General features: G+C 36.3%; 1 protein-coding gene across 2 annotated transcripts in view; it reads left to right on the forward strand.

Annotated features, from left to right (window-relative positions):
- LOC140432612 (uncharacterized) overlaps nt 1–14,768 on the forward strand; it is a 32,388-nt gene extending 17,620 nt beyond the window's left edge. For both annotated transcript variants that reach the window (XM_072520640.1, XM_072520639.1), the window contains 2 exons: nt 8,972–9,322; nt 14,087–14,768. In XM_072520640.1, coding sequence (XP_072376741.1) covers nt 8,972–9,322; nt 14,087–14,476 — 741 coding nt within the window. In that variant the 3' untranslated portion in view covers nt 14,477–14,768. The remainder of the gene's footprint in view (nt 1–8,971; nt 9,323–14,086) is intronic.
- Nucleotides 14,769–16,150: the final 1,382 nt, after the last annotated feature.

Here is a 16,150-nt window from a genome sequence, read left to right on the forward strand (position 1 = left end):
AAATAGGTATATTTTTTTAATTCTAAATTATTTTTTAATGTCTGTAACTGTAAATGCAGGTAGAGAAAGTGTGTCATTAAAAGGACATTAAGATCAAAAACGGATTATACAAATAATTATTTCATTTCCACGAATTGTAAACAATTTTGAACAGAAGATATAATTCCGAAAAGACCAGATTTCCGAAATATAACTTTCTATTTTTAAAATACCAACAGAAAAATTATATAATTAAAAAAATGTAGTATTTTTCCGTTTCACATTCATAAATATTTCCGAAATTATAATTCTTTTATAGGAGCCGGCCCATAACGTACGATTGTAGGTACGATTAAAAACTGACAACAATGTAGTTATTTCTGGCATATAGAAAGTACAGGCCTATCTCTGGAACGCTGCCATCTGAATGTGAATTATAGTATAGTATCTTATATCACTTATTTTCTCTGATAATTAACTGCAAAGAACCACTCTAACGCTTTCTTGACATGACCTATCTTTGCTCTTTACATGCTTGCTTGATTTTCTGTTAATGTTATAAAGGATTTACGAGTTGTATTTGTTTATATTTTTAGATATGAGGCGGTGAAAGGAAAAGTGGTGTAAGTCATCCGAACATTATTTTAAGATACAAAAGGTTTTATTAGAAATATTGTAATTAAATCTGTGTAAGATTTATAAACATACTTGTGGTATTTTTTTTCTTTATTGAGAACATATGTAACTCTACTAACATTTTTGTACAAATAAAACTGTGTTAAGGGTAGTTTTTAAGGGGTGAAATGACTTACACCACTTTTCCTTTAAGAGTTTAAAGAGAATGTACAGAAAGCAAAACATGTTTATTGTTTTTACATTAGGGAATCAAAAATAAATTCACTAGTTTATTAGTCATTATTTTCTTCTACATCAGGAAGTGGTCCAGCTTCGTCATTGACTTCATCAGATGATATAAGATTTCTAAAATAAGAATGGTGGACTGGAGGAATGTATGGTAGTAAATCACACATATCCCGTTTTTGGCTGGCATGACTGGTCGAGGTGCTGTGTACAGGCAATCCAGTTGAAGATTTTTCAACAATTTTGGTCTTGCCTTCTGTTTGCTTCGAAGGATATTAATTTGTGAAAAGTAAAAATCTTCATTTAGTGTTTCTTTATAGAACAGTGAAAATGGCTCATCTTTTTTGACTCTAATCCACTGCATTTTTAACCATGACACTGATTGGTTATCCGTATTGGTTTTTCTTTTTGTAATTGATTAAGTGAGTTGTGTCAGATCTTTAAAGTCTTCTCTATGCATTTTTGTGAAAATGAAAGCTTTTTTCAGGCACATAAATCTGTTGATCTTTAAAATGAGTTATTGAACCAAAGTCTGAGTCATTTGGTAAGTAAGAGTGTCCGCTTACCATAAACTTGTGATCAAATATTTCGATACTATTATTTTCATTGTGAACTAACTGTAACAAGGCCAAGGCAAAATTCCAGTTTCTATTTTGGCCGGTGTAGCTGTCACTGTACAATACAACATGTTTTGAATTTGCTGCACGTAATTCTATGTGCTTTGTGACACAGGCACTGATTTCCTGAGATCCTCTCGAAGCTGTTCATCCCATCCATACAGGATGGGATCCCATATTATGTTTGTAGTATGCGATAGATGTGGTCAGCTTTGGGAAAGCTCGGGCTTTTTCTACGTCAAAAGTGAATGCATAATAAGAATCGTCAATCTAGGCCTTTTCTGTATCAGTTTTCATAGAAGTACGTGCAAGCTCGGCCTTTCTAAGATGAAATTCGTGCTCTTCTTTAATCTGTCTTATATCATTATCATCTGTTATTGCAGCTTTTTTTAATTTGTAAGCATCACACTTGGAGCACGTATCTTTTTGTTGTACATGAAAATGAAGATTGTACTCATTATTTAATCTTCTTCTCATGGCGCCGTCTTCTTTCGAATGTTGGCGATCCAAATGGCAATTGTAGTTTTGAAAACTGCTGCGAGAAAGATTTCTGCGGATGAGCGGTCGAACCATCTCCTTAGGTCTTTCAGCCACAAGTTCTGGCGTCTTTACTTTAATTAATTCGTATCTTTAGCCTCTCTACACATGACCCAAGTATTGCATTTTCCTCTCTTTGTTCTTAGTACTTTGTACCATTAGTCAATATCAGCATTAGTGTACTTTGTACAAGGAATTCTCAGCATTCTTCTGTATATATACATCTCTCATTATTTAATGTACAGCTATAAATATCACAGGAAACGGGAACAGCGCCTTTTTGCTGACTACTCACTGTACAAGCGATACAGAAGGGTGACACTAAGGTCTGAAGATAGATACCTACGATTGGGATTCTTATTTCTTGTATATAGTGCAATTGGTAAGATGGAAAATTTTCAAGATGTTTCCGGACACAGTTCATACGTTCTTCAGATATTTTATTGGTTGGTATACCATGGTCTCGATTATCTCAACCAGGTGGTTCCCCTTATTTTATCTTATTAATGGCCCGTGTCATTTGTCCATCAGATATCTGAAAGGTTCCAAGAAAGTATTTTTGACATACTTTCGTGGTTCCCCTTGTTTATGAATGAAATATTGGTTAGACACTGTCTTACCAGGTCGTGAATGATCCCTAGGACGTTTTACTTCAGGTTTCTTTCGCTTGATCAAACGACAAATAAAAGCATTCTGTGCTGTAAATGATTTGAATTTCAAGAATTATTCAAATGTTTTTTTCTATCTTCCCATGATATCTTTTCAAAACATTTTTTTATTGCAAAAAAAGTTATTGTTTGAAAAAGTTTTACCTGTCACTACTTTTCCTTTTGTTGTCATACTCACAACAAAAATAGAATACACAAGTTCAACTTACCAGTACTTTCTTGTTGAGAATCAGAAGGTACCCACTCATCTCCTGAGTAAGCAAAAATACTAGGTTCATCACTCACATTACTTAAACTGTCGTCATCCATTGTATTGAAAAATCACAACCGCAAAATACTAAATAATTGCCTTAGGAGTGAAGAAATAGTGGTGTAAGTCTGATTTGCACCACTGTTCCCCCTACTACTACAGAGATTTTGTTTGACTGTCAAGTTTGTGCTGCTATCTGTGTGCTGCTATCTGTGAGCAAATAGAAGAGGTATGACTTACACCACTGTTGCTTCTGATAGATTTGAATATGGAGATTTTCTTACTCCTGCGATAAGATTTTGGATGCGCCTAGCGAGTAGCGAAGTGAAACGTGTGCGAATATGCAGGTGTGTTTGACCTTACACCTCGGCCTGATGCCTTTGTTTCGCGCACCAGTTCTAGGTCGCTATGAGAACATGTTTTGTCGTGATGCGATTGACACAAGTTGAGTAAAATGATTAATATTCCGACTGAGTTAAACGTTCTGAAGTGCGGCTAACGCGAACAGGAGCTTCGAGGTCACCCAATGCTGGATTTGAACTGATCTCAACTTACCCCCTTGAATAACGCTGGGGCCATAACGGTTTCTTAAAATTAAGAAATCGCTCCATTGACCCTCGACGTATATGAAGGATCTGTTTAAATTTCGAAACGGTTTGAGCCAAAAGAATCATTAAAAAAAAGTTAGTTCAGGGCGTCCCAAAATATGCGTTCCTCATTACGATGTTACCTTTAAACAGCAGGATTGGATAATTATGATTTAAGACTACTAACATATATTATAACCAAGTAGCATCTGTCCAAACTGAAGCAATCTTGACTGTACCGCCTCTTACTGTGACGTGACTGTTGGTCTGAAACAACCTTAACTGTTTCACGTAGCAGCTGATATAGAAACTTCCAATCGAACTATACTGGTCAAATCCCAGCTAATATTAGGTTTTAAGAACGATATACCAGCTCTCTAGCTTCTAAATATGGACGTTTCTCTGTAAACATATGGGGATGGATTAATATACATAGACCTGGTATTTTGTGTATCTATAGAAAGTGCGAAACAATCATCGGAGACCATCAGTTTGGATTCAGAGCCGGCATGGGAACGAGAGAAGCCCTGTTCAGTTTACTAGTTCTCGCCCAAAAATGCTACGACCTACAGAAAGATATATTTATATGCTTTATAGACTTCGAAAAAGCATTTTATAGAGTAAGACACGACCTACTATTAGAACGTTTGCAAGAAGTCGGTTTAAATGGAAAAGACATCAAATTCTTAAAAAACTTATACTGGAACCAAAACGCCAGAGTTCGGATCGAAGGTTCCACGTCCGCAGAAGTAGAAATTAGGAGGGGAGTTAGACAAGGATGTGTTCTGTCGCCTCTGCTGTTTAATCTTTACTCCGAGTTTCTATTTAAAGAAGCATTGGAGGATTCCAAGGATGGAGTCAATGTGAATGGCGTAAATATCAACAGTATCAGATACGCCGATGATACAGTGTTAATTGCGGATTCCGACTTAGGTCTACAACGACTCGACCTGTGAGCAATTTGGTATGAAAATAAACATTAAAAAAACCAAAGTGATGTCAATCCGAAAAAACCAAAACGTACCTCAACCTTGCACAATAAATGAGCACATTTTAGAACAGGTCAATAGATTTAAGTACCTGGGATGTTGGATCGATAGCAGCCTAAATCCTGATCTAGAAATAAGATCGAGAATAGAACAGGCCAGAAAATCTTTCGAAAAAAAAAAACGTTGAAACGTGGACCCTTAAAACATCAACCGTAAATAAATTGGAGGCCTTTGAAATGTGGATCTACCGGAGAATACTCAAAATTTCATGGACATCGCATACCTAAAACGAAGAAGTGCTGTATAGAATAGGCAAGGAAAGAGAACTTTTTAACACAGTAAAAGTTAGAAAAACATCATACCTAGGCCACATACTGAGAAATAATAAGTACCAATATGCCCAACTTATAGTGAAAGGAAAAATCGAGGGAAAGAGGGGCCTAGGAAGGAAAAGACTATCGTGGCTCAGAAACATCCGACAATGGACAGGGCTAAATTTTGAACAGCTAATAAGAACAGCTGAAGATAGAGAAGAGTTTAAAATTGTAGTAGCCAACCTCCATTGAGGAGAGGGCACTTTAAGAAGAAGAAGGTATTTTGTGGCGACTAGAGGAGATAAATGTTTCACAACACGAAATGTTTCCTTGTGGTGAGCAATTGTATCTTAATAATACTTTTGTTTCAACTAGAATTGTTCAGCTAATTCAGAAATTCAACTAATTGTTCAGTTGGCGCTATCTATGCTATAAGAAATTGGTTTCAAACGCAAAACGTGGAAGTATTGACATAGCCTGCCAACATTCCAGATATAAATCCAATTTACATATACTAATAATAACGTTTATTCAAAAAACTTCAAATTAAAATCTGGAGTTCGACAGGGATGCATAATATCCCCTATTCTATTCAATATATATACAGTGAATATATTATGCCTCAAGTTTTTGAGGAACGGCAAGGTGGAGCAACTGGTTACTCATTCACCGAATCAAAACAACATACACAGGAGAGAGATAATTGGACAGAAATAGTCAAACAAATTACATGACGCCACTACATGCTTACGAAGGAGAAAATATAGAGAAATAGGGATAACGTTTGGAGGATAATTATTAAAAAAATATTTGAAAGAAATTTTATGCCACATAATTATTGGGATCAATTGTGGTAAATAATCTTAAAGTTCTGGGAAGATCTTAGCCAATTTTTTTTTTATTTATTTAGCCTAAGTGCCTCGACAACTGAGGCCATTAGCAAGGTACAGTTGATTTGTTCTAATAAATTACAAAATAGGTATTACATTTTATTAAAAAGATTAGTGCCTTTGAGGAACTGTAGCACTTTGGTGTATTCACTTGGTTAGTTTAGAATATCTGCAAGCGAGGTCTTCAAGTTATAATTCGGGCATAGCTGGTGTACTGTTCTTCTTCTTCTTCTTCTGCTAGTGCCTATCCTCTATGGATGTTGGCTACCACAATGGCCCATCGTATTTTATTAGCAGCTGTTCGAAATCATATTATTCCATCTGTCGCAGGAACAGGCCCGAAGTGGATACAAACTGCCTACAATAGAGAGACGTGGAAGAAGGAAGAGGAGGCCTATGTCCAAAATTGGATAGCAAGGGCTGTATAGATAGATGTTCGAAATAGGTCTGTGGTGGTCATACCTGTCCACTGTCTCAAATTCTTAAGCCAGGATATTCGGCGGCGTCCTGGTCCTCTATTTCCTTCTATTTTCTCTTCTAATATCAATAGTAGGATTCTGTATTTATTTTCATTTCTCACTATATGTCCGAAGTATGCTAACTTTATTTCTTTAATGGATTTCAAGACTTCAGGTTTTTTTTGTAATCGTTGCATTACTGCGTCGTTAGTTATATAATGTACAGATGATATTCTGAGCATGCGACGATAGCACCATCTCGGTCAGTGGCCATAGATGTGCTCTATGGACACTTAGCTAGGAATAATGCCTTTTAAAACATACAGATAATGTTTATTGCGATAAATAAACAACAATCAAAGTACTAATACTAAGAATCTGTAAGAAAATACAACTATCTCCAGATCTGTAATCTGGGAGATAATTATGTAATTAGTCTTAAACTAAGAATCTGCAATAAAGTTGGTTAGTTTAAACAACAAAGATCAGTTTAAGAACAATTAAAAATATTCCGATTTTTATGAAAATTTTTATAAGTCCAAAAGTCAGGTATATGAAGGAATCGTGCCAGGACCCTGAAAATAGGTGTGGGACGTCAGGTATAGTGACTTTTGGACGAATCAACAATAAAATGTATCAAAAGTTTATAAACAAAATAATTATAAACAAATTTCGAAAAGTTTTTATCAAAACTTTTCGAAACAAAATAATTATAAACAAATTTCGAAAAGTTTTTATCAAAAGTTTTTTAAGTCGATGAGACCTATAAAAGTGAAAATATTACAAGTTATTTTTGGACCTGAATTTCTTCACAGTCCCAAAAGCTGGAAAAAAATTACAAGTTAATTGAACCTGAAAAATACAGCAAAGTTTAAACAGTAAATGTAGAGAAAACTGTTAAGTTTTGTAAAGGATACAATTCTCGTTCCAAACGGCTAAGTCCCGTCAAGAGACTTAGCGAACCTAAAAAGATAATTTCTTACACGACTTTAAAGTCCCTAAAAGAAATAAAACATTAAATATGAATAATAGCAAAAATCCGTCTATCAGTAGCGACGAATTAAATGCTGAAAATAAATCAGATTATTGACTAAGTCAATAAGAATCTAAAAAATAAAATAAAATGGCGGTTTAGCACAAACCGACAAAGTTTCACTTTGAAACTTTGTCAAAAATTCCTGAAAGTAAAAATAGGTATTAAATAAAACGAAGGTTTGAGTTTCTGGGAACTAAATCAACCAGAAGGTCTCAACTTGCCAAGAAGGCTGGATCTGCGGACATATCCTGACCAGATCTGAATTGTTGGCCATCGTGCACCAGTATTTATGCAATAATTTTGGGTCAACGGTTTTAACCGTCATTAACACTTTTTAACCGTCATTAACGATCCTTCTGGCTGTGGGCCGTCTGGACCTGCACGATCGCCAATGCTCAACTTCGGAAATTACCATTGGCTGCAAGTCTGTTGCATTTCGACCAATGATAATTCTGGAGTCGAGCAACAAATTTGTTCGATGGTACCACAATGTACCATGGTACCATACGATGGTACCACAATGTACCATACAATGGTACCACAGACACAGACGACCATCTCTTTCGATGGTTTGAGAGTAACTGGACGAGTAGGAAATAAAACTTACTCGCCTCTTAGATATTTGGGACCTACGTTACTCTAAAACTAAAGCTTCCAGGAAACTGGAAGTACGAAGACTGGTACGATGGTACCACAATGTACCATACAATGGTACCACAGACACAGACGACCATCTCGTTCGATGGTTTGAGAGTAACTGGACGAGTAGGAAATAAAACTTACTCGCCTCTTAGATATTTGGGACCTACGTTACTCTAAAACTAAAGCTTCCAGGAAACTGGAAGGGTGTGTAGCCTTATAGGAGTTCGAAAAATCCGACTGGCTAGTAACTACACAGGTGCGCGGACTCAAGGGTCTGAAAACGACCGAAAGCTCGAATATGGCGCACATTACCAATCGGACACACCCTGTACAATCAGCAATCACTATTCGCAAATCGGAGTACGTGCGCTAAAAAGTGCCCGTATTTCCGATTCAACGAATATGGATTCCCAGCTCTACCAACGAGGAGGTTTGTACTAGGACGATTTTTTGTGGTAAAGATGAATACGACGTTCACCCAAACGCAAATATAACTGAAGAGCCGCTTGAGGAGATTTGGAAGACTCTTCCGCACACTACTTCAGCCAATTACGTCTGGCGAACGACGGGCCAAGCAAAAACCACAATTGCTGAGCTATCCAATACCTCATTGTCTGTCATAAACTTTGCATATGTATCTTGGTTTTTGCTTATGATTATAATTTTCGTCTTCTTATTATTAAGTTTCATTCCATATTTTCTACTGTACTAGTGTACTGTTGGCACTCCGTTAATATATAGTTTACGATAAGGGCACAATTGCACTGTTGACATGTTGGACGTTCAGTCACTCTTGTATGGCCGATTCCTAGTCTTCTTATTATCCGTGATTCGTTACGAGTGAGCTTAGTAAGACTTGGCCGGGTAATTTTAGGTTGAATTCTGCGTAGAACTGTATCACAGTTATTCCAACGAGCTTGCCAAGATTCTAGGATTGATTTTTTTTTAACTTAGCTTTAAGATCTTTACTTAGTTGAATCGTTGTTTGAATGTTATTTAATATACGGGCAAGTAATTGCGGGAATGGCTCTATAACTGTGTGAAAGGGGTTGCTAATTGAGTAATCAGGTACAGAGGTAGTAAGATGGTAAATGGAGATGGAAGGATTACTTGATGTAAAAATTAGTTGTTATTTTGTTTTAGGCTGATCGTCTTTTAAAATGCAAGCTTTGTGAATATCAAACAGCAAGGATGACCAATCTCAAATCTCACTTAACAACCCACAAGAGTATAGAGGATAGACAACATTATAACTGTGATCAATGTAATTTTTCAACTACGTTTCCCAGTTACTTAAAAAGACACCGACTCGCTAAGCATCCATTGGAATCTGATAAACTTTATACTTGCGAAAAATGCACTTATAGTACATATATATTATCTCGTTTAAAAAGGCATTTATTAAGGAGGCATGTAAATAATGAAGATGTTTGTTTTAAATGTGATATTTGTAACTCTTTATTTGGACGCAAAAGAAGTATGGAAAGGCATAAAGTAAGTTTTTGTTTTGTCTAAATATTAAATGTAGTTTTTAATCCAAAAAACTTTTATTGGTAAGTTGCATGCTTATCGGTGGCGACTGATGAGGGAAGGCTACGGAGCACCGCCCTCAGAAAAAAATATGTACAACCAATTAATGGTATTCCATATTTCCTATTCACACTTTTCTGTGGAAACTTTATTCCATTAAAATATATTTATCTAACCGAACTAAATTTTACAATAATTTCATTTACTTAAGCTTCCGCACAATATTCGATTTCATAATACCTTATAAATACATGCAGTTACCATGGAAACGACACCCGATCACTAGTATCTTTTCGAAACATATCGTTATAAAGACTCGCAGCTTAACCGATTATATTGGCGTTCAGAAAGCAGTCCCGAGTTAAAACTTACTCAACTTTGGTTTCAGTAAGGGGAGGGCTAGATAAAATAAAAAGTTGTCTAAATGCATCAGAAACAGTACAGCAAATAGGGAAGTAACACAGGGACTGCTCGACGATTACGTCGGGGCGTTCGAATACAAGAAACCGTGTTGTCTGCTTGTTGATGGATCCGTCTATTCATCGTAAAACCAAATCTTTACTAAGAACAATGCGTTCTCATATTCCGGCGCGTCCCCAGTGACCGCCGTTTTGCACAGTGCGGTCCCGGTATAGCTTGTAGTTGTCATTCTCAAGTATACTCTCAGGAACGTATTGATAATATGGAAGATGGTTCGTTTGTAGAAGTTCCAGTTTAATAGCTATCTCTTGATGAAGAATCTTTCCTACTGAGTCGTGCTGTTCCTTATATTCAGTTGCAGCAAATGCCTGGTAGCCCCCGGTTAGGTGTTGGATGATTTCTTGAGCTTGACATCCGTATCGACATTTGTCATTTTGGACCTGAGGGTCCTTGCTGATATATTTCAGGTAACTTTTGGTTGGTATAGCCTGATCCTGAATGGCGAGTAATGAACCTTCTGTTTCAGGGAACAACTTTCCTGATGTCAGCCAATAGTTCGACGCTATATTGTCGACATGGTCTTGACTGACCTCATTAGGATGTCGTCCGTGAAGAGGTTTACCCATCCAGGTGCGCATTTTTTCGTCTTTAGTAAGATGGTTTATGCGCATTTCTGGTTCCCACAGTTTGATCCCTCAGAAAATAAGTTCTTAAATTATTAATGTGTTTTCTAATTTCTCACTTATACCTATAAGTGCCTTTGTGAGGTGTGTTCGTACTTTTCGCTGAAGATTTTCTATATCCGTTTTTGTCCACTTAACAATACCAAATGAGTACCTAAGCTCGGAACATGCATAGGTGTTTAGTGCCTTAAACAAATTTTTACTATTAAGGTGTGAACGAAGCAGCTGTTTTACTCTTCGTATAAACTCAGTAGTTACCTCAGTTTTCATTTGCTTATGGTCAATCTTCCGCGCTTGCTTTATTCTGATGTATTTATACATATCATTTTCACCCATGGTCTCGATGTTCTGGCCGTTTTGCATATCGAATCCACCGGGCTGAACTGTCACCTCGGGGGAACAAATACGGGTCTATACACCTTCTGTTATCTCCGGGTGCTCTGTAGAGTTCTTCGAATATCGCAGTCGGGAGCTCCTCTGCCCAAGTCCATTTACTGGGTATGGACTTGTAAATATTTATCTTCTGATGGCTTGTCTTGAAAAAGACAAGATATTTCTTACATGACAAAGGTGACTTATATGACCAAGTCGAAATAAAGCATCAGGTCGTGGTCTTCTGAAGGCTTGTCTTGAAAAAGACAAGATATTTCTTACATGACAAAAATATAGGTCGAAATAAAACCTCAGATTGTAGTTGAATAATATCTCAGCCACAGAGTATAATTGGAACAGCAGGAAGCAGCGCCCCAAGAGCACTAAGCTCTCGGAGAGCCCGTGAGGGACTGACCTGGCTGACCTGAAAATCGCCAATATTTATATGTGCCGTTTGAGCGATAAATAGGGATTTCCAGGTCAAGAGCCAATGGGAAAATTCGAGGCGAACTAGTCCACAGACTATGGCATTCGATGACAGAAGCTTTCCTTTGATTATATTTAAAACACGGCACTTTACAAGGCCGAAGTGCATACTAATGTCATTAGAGAAATTTTCCACTGTTTTCAGCATCTGATCCAGGTGGCTTCGAGTGGAAGCCAGTAGTTTTAAATTATATATATATATATATATATATATATATATATATATATATATATATATATATATATATACAATGATTTCCACAGTTTTCACTGTATTCCTTCACTCAACCGTTTTCTCCAATTTTTCCTGTTTAGCCAGTCCCCTTCCTGTAGGTTTCTTCTACTCATTGCTTCGTCCACCTCATCTCTGAAAGATCTTCGGGGTCTGCCTCTCTTTCTTCTTCCTATCGGGCTCCACTCTGTTATTCTATTTATCCACCGATTTTGGTCTGCTCTTGTGACATGTCCGTACCAGGTTAACCTCTTCTGTTCGATGTAGTCTATTATGTCGGAGTTCATTCCCATTCTCCTCTTAAGTTTTAAATTATTTTTAAATTAGTTTTAAAATTAAATTTTTTTAAAGTTTTTATAGTTTTAAAATTAAAAAATTAGTTTTAAATTATCCATATACAATAGATGATTATGCTTTGCCACAACAGTAGTGTTATTTTTGATACTAAAACCTGTGTCAGTTGAGTTCAGTAGCTGGGATAGGCTTGAAATAGGCCTCGGTTGATTGCAATATTTTCAGTTTCGATATTGTTTTCACCAGGTATTTGGAGGTGAATTTTTGTCTTCCAATCCGACATTATATATTTTAAAAAGGTCACTATGTTATTATCGACTTTATATATTTTTAATATATCTATAAGCCATTCATGCGATACTGAATCAAACGCTTTCTTGTAGTAGATGAAAGCAGTAAAGAGATTCATTTTTTTTCCTATATACTTGGTTAGAAATGACAGAGTCGATGATAAGTTGTTCTTTGCAGCCCATGGAACCCTTAGCGCACCCTTTCTATTGAGGCTCTATGATATTGTTTAGAGCACAGTGTTGGTAGATACGCCGGGCTACACAGGATGTGACCAATTTATATAGAGTTGGAAGACAATTAATTGGGCAATACTTGGTCGGATCTTGGGTGTTATTTTGATCTTTTGGTATTAAATAAGTTGTTGCCTGGGTTAGAAAAGATGGTACTCCTGCGGATTAGAAATACTGTGATTAACTAATGCTGATAAGCACTCATGAATACTCCAGAACTTCTTAAACCAGAAGTTCTGAATGCCATCTGGTCCAGGAGATTTCCAGTTATGAAGCTGTGATAATATTTGAAACTTCAGTAGTAAAGGGTTCGTATGGAGCAGTAACTTAGTCATGGCAGTTGTGCTCTGTATCATCGATCCATCCAGCATTGGTGTTAAGAGCAGCTGGTGCGGAAAGTTGATTTCCCCAAAACTCATGGATTTCTTCTTTTATTTCTTCTTTATTCTTCACATTTATTGGCACTTTCTGCATTAAAATTGAGTTTCCGATAGAACGCCTTCTCGGCATTCTCAAAAAGCATATTGTCGGATTTTCGTTTGTTACTCATTTTGTATCTCCTTAGTCGGCCTGAGTAAACGGAAAGTTTTTGTTTTAATGTATCCAGGCACTGTTGTGCTGTGTTGTTTTCTGGATTATATTGTGAGTGTCTTGCGGTGGTTATCATTATTTCTTCAGCTCTTCAGATTACTTTTCCACTTGTTGTTCCTCGAACATATTCCGTGATTTGACCAATGTCCCTACGTAATGCTTCAATTTTACTTAGCAGCCGTTTTTCCCAAGGTGCAACTCTGTTATCTGTCCTTTCGATATTAGTAACATTACCAATTGCTGTTGCTGCACAGTAAATCAGCATATGCAAATATTCTAATCTATGAGCTACTACTACTATCGGTTTACAGCGTTCTCCGACGCCTTCCGACTCCTAACCGCCATTCTTCTCTATTCAGCCATAGGCCTGGAGGGATTTCTCTTTTCTCTAGTTCTTTTTCAATTCCCTCTCTCCAGCTTTTTCTCGGCCTTCCTCTTTTCCTTCTCCCTTGTGGTGTCCACGTCAAAATCTGTTTTGGAATCCTGTCATCTGGCATTCTCTGTACATGGCCGTACCATATTAACTGTTTTGTTTTTATGTCATCAACCATTGTATGCTTGACTCCCATCATTTCACGTATTCTCTCATTTGGTATCCGATCTCTTCTTGATTTTCCTGCTGCTCTTCTCCAGAAGTCCATTTCTGTTGCTAGTAACAGTTTCTCTGTTCTTTGTTTCATTTGCCAAACTTCGCTGCCATGTGTGATTACACTTTTAAGTATGGTGTTGTATATGAGTTGTTTGTTCGCTTTAGATATTGTTTGGTCCCACAGAATTCCGTTCATCATGGATATGGCTTTTCTACCCTGTATGTTTCTGTCTTTTATAGCAGCATCGAGTGTTCCATCTTGAGTTATCTTCATACCCAGGTACTTGTATTCATCACAGTTTCTAATTTCTACCCCATCGTCTAATATAATGGACTGTTTTGTCCCTCCAATACACATGGCTTCAGTTTAATCTATGAGCTTCCACGATATAATTGGGTAGGACTTCAGTGTTCATAAATTGTAAGAGCGCACCTAGTTTCTTACAAGAGTTTATTTTTGGTAACGGTGATCTGCTAAGTGGGTTAAGTTATTTTTTAGTTAATATTATTATTATTAATTAATTAAATTAAAATTTTTAGGCCAGACATTTTCAACCAAAGACGGAAAAGAAACAATATGTGTGTGAAATTTGTGCTCAAGTTTACTACTTTAAACCTAGTCTAATTTCACATCTGTATCGCGTCCATCAGCAAGGTGAATTGAAGAAATACATATGCTATACATGTAAATTTGAAAGTACAAACAAAAACCAGTTCATTCTACATACCAGAAAGCATATAAAACAGGAATTATTATATTGTGCCAATTGCGACTATAAAACTATTAGAAAACTTAATCTCATCCAACATATGGTAAAACATGCGGATTCATCGAAAATACAGTGGCACAAGTGCAAAGCGTGTTCTTTTAAAACAAAACGAGCCCATACTCTAAGAAATCACGTTAAATATACTCACGAAGCACTTTAACAATTATCTAATATCAATTTAAGGCACAAAAAGCACAATTGATAAAGCGTTGATATAAGTTTAGAGACCAAATTCTAAATTGTATGTTGATAGCAATAATGACGGTAGGTGGTTTTCTCGACTCCGGTATTTGTCGATGACTCGATGACGTTACATGTGGCTCAGATGACATTTCTGTATATTTTCAACTAATTGTAAGAAATACCAAATATAATTTAATTTCATTAAGTGTACTCAGAAAATTCAACTGATTTTGTGTTAAGTTCTTTATTTAATAAACTGTCTTAAAGTATTTTTTCAACTTTATTCGTAAACTCGTATCTTATTATTTTCATCTAGGATACATGTAATATTATTAAAATTTTACTTTGCGTCTTTGGTTACTTTATATATCATTTTTCGGGTATATTCGTTTTAGAGATGTAAACGCTTATTTCCACATTGCACAGTCTCGCAATTTGTTCTGTGATAGCATACGTCTATAGTACGTCCACTCTATCTTTTCCCGTGCGTCATGATTCACTTTCAAACAAGTTAAATCAAAATATTAAATGAAACGTACGTCGAAGTGTAGATAATTATCGCTGACACCTACTACTGTCAATGTAATAATTACGAAATGGCTATTATCCCGGTGAATGTATTTTATAAAGTTAAATTTAGTAAATATCGTCGTGGTACATGCAATAAGTTGAATGTCAATTAGGTGCAATTTTACAGGAAGGACAAAAAACTGATTTTTCGTTTTTTAGTTAGTTAAATATGTTTTGTGACAATGAATTTTGTTTTGAAATTGAGTATGAATTTATAATACATTATAAAAGTGGTTGTTGACTTTACAGTTTTTGAGAAATGTTGACATAGGATATATTGCGACTTAAAATCAAACCATTTGGATGACATAGGTGAAATTAATTTCAGAATAGGAGTACCGGAAATAAAATCGTGTAGTCATTAAAGTTTTTATTTAGTATATAAGAGCGAAGAACAAATTTATTTGTGAGGTAATGTCTCGTAGAATTGGCGATAATCTTGTGGAATTAATTGTTTTAGGTCTTGTACGCTTCGATTGGAATTGGCACTGTGTACAGCTTGAGATGATTTGGTAGTGACTCCAGGCGCTTTGATCTTACAGGTAAATCAGCCCATTCATCTTGGAAGCACAGTTTGTAACGAATAATGCCATTAGGGGTATACTGAACACCAACCACATCGTTAACACAGGGATCGCCGGCTTTGTTGCCAGGGCGAATAGTTTTGTAGTATAGTGGTTCAAATGCATAAAAATCGTCATTACTGCAATAAACTGTTTCATAGGGATTCGGTCGTTGTCTCGCAGATTGAATTATTGGAATGTAGTCTGCTGGTGTATAGACCTCTCTACTATTGCGCAATTTTTTTTCAATACTAGAATGAATAGAGTCTACTTCCATGAAGGTGTGCCCAACTTCCAAGTATTTTTGTTCAATAATTACTTGTGTTTTAATGCTTAATTCAAGAAGTGCATTAGAAAGCTTGGTATTTCGGTTCTGGTAACCACACCCATCACTCCAAATTGTAATTTTTTCTGGGTGTCGTTTTTCTACCACTTTTGTTAAAAAGTCTGTGTAAATTGATGCAAATACATCACTTTTGATCCCTGCCACAGCTTCGTGCCAAACGTAGCAGACCGCA

This window comes from Diabrotica undecimpunctata, chromosome 1 (assembly GCF_040954645.1).
Source record: "Diabrotica undecimpunctata isolate CICGRU chromosome 1, icDiaUnde3, whole genome shotgun sequence".
Classification (NCBI taxonomy): domain Eukaryota; kingdom Metazoa; phylum Arthropoda; class Insecta; order Coleoptera; family Chrysomelidae; genus Diabrotica; species Diabrotica undecimpunctata.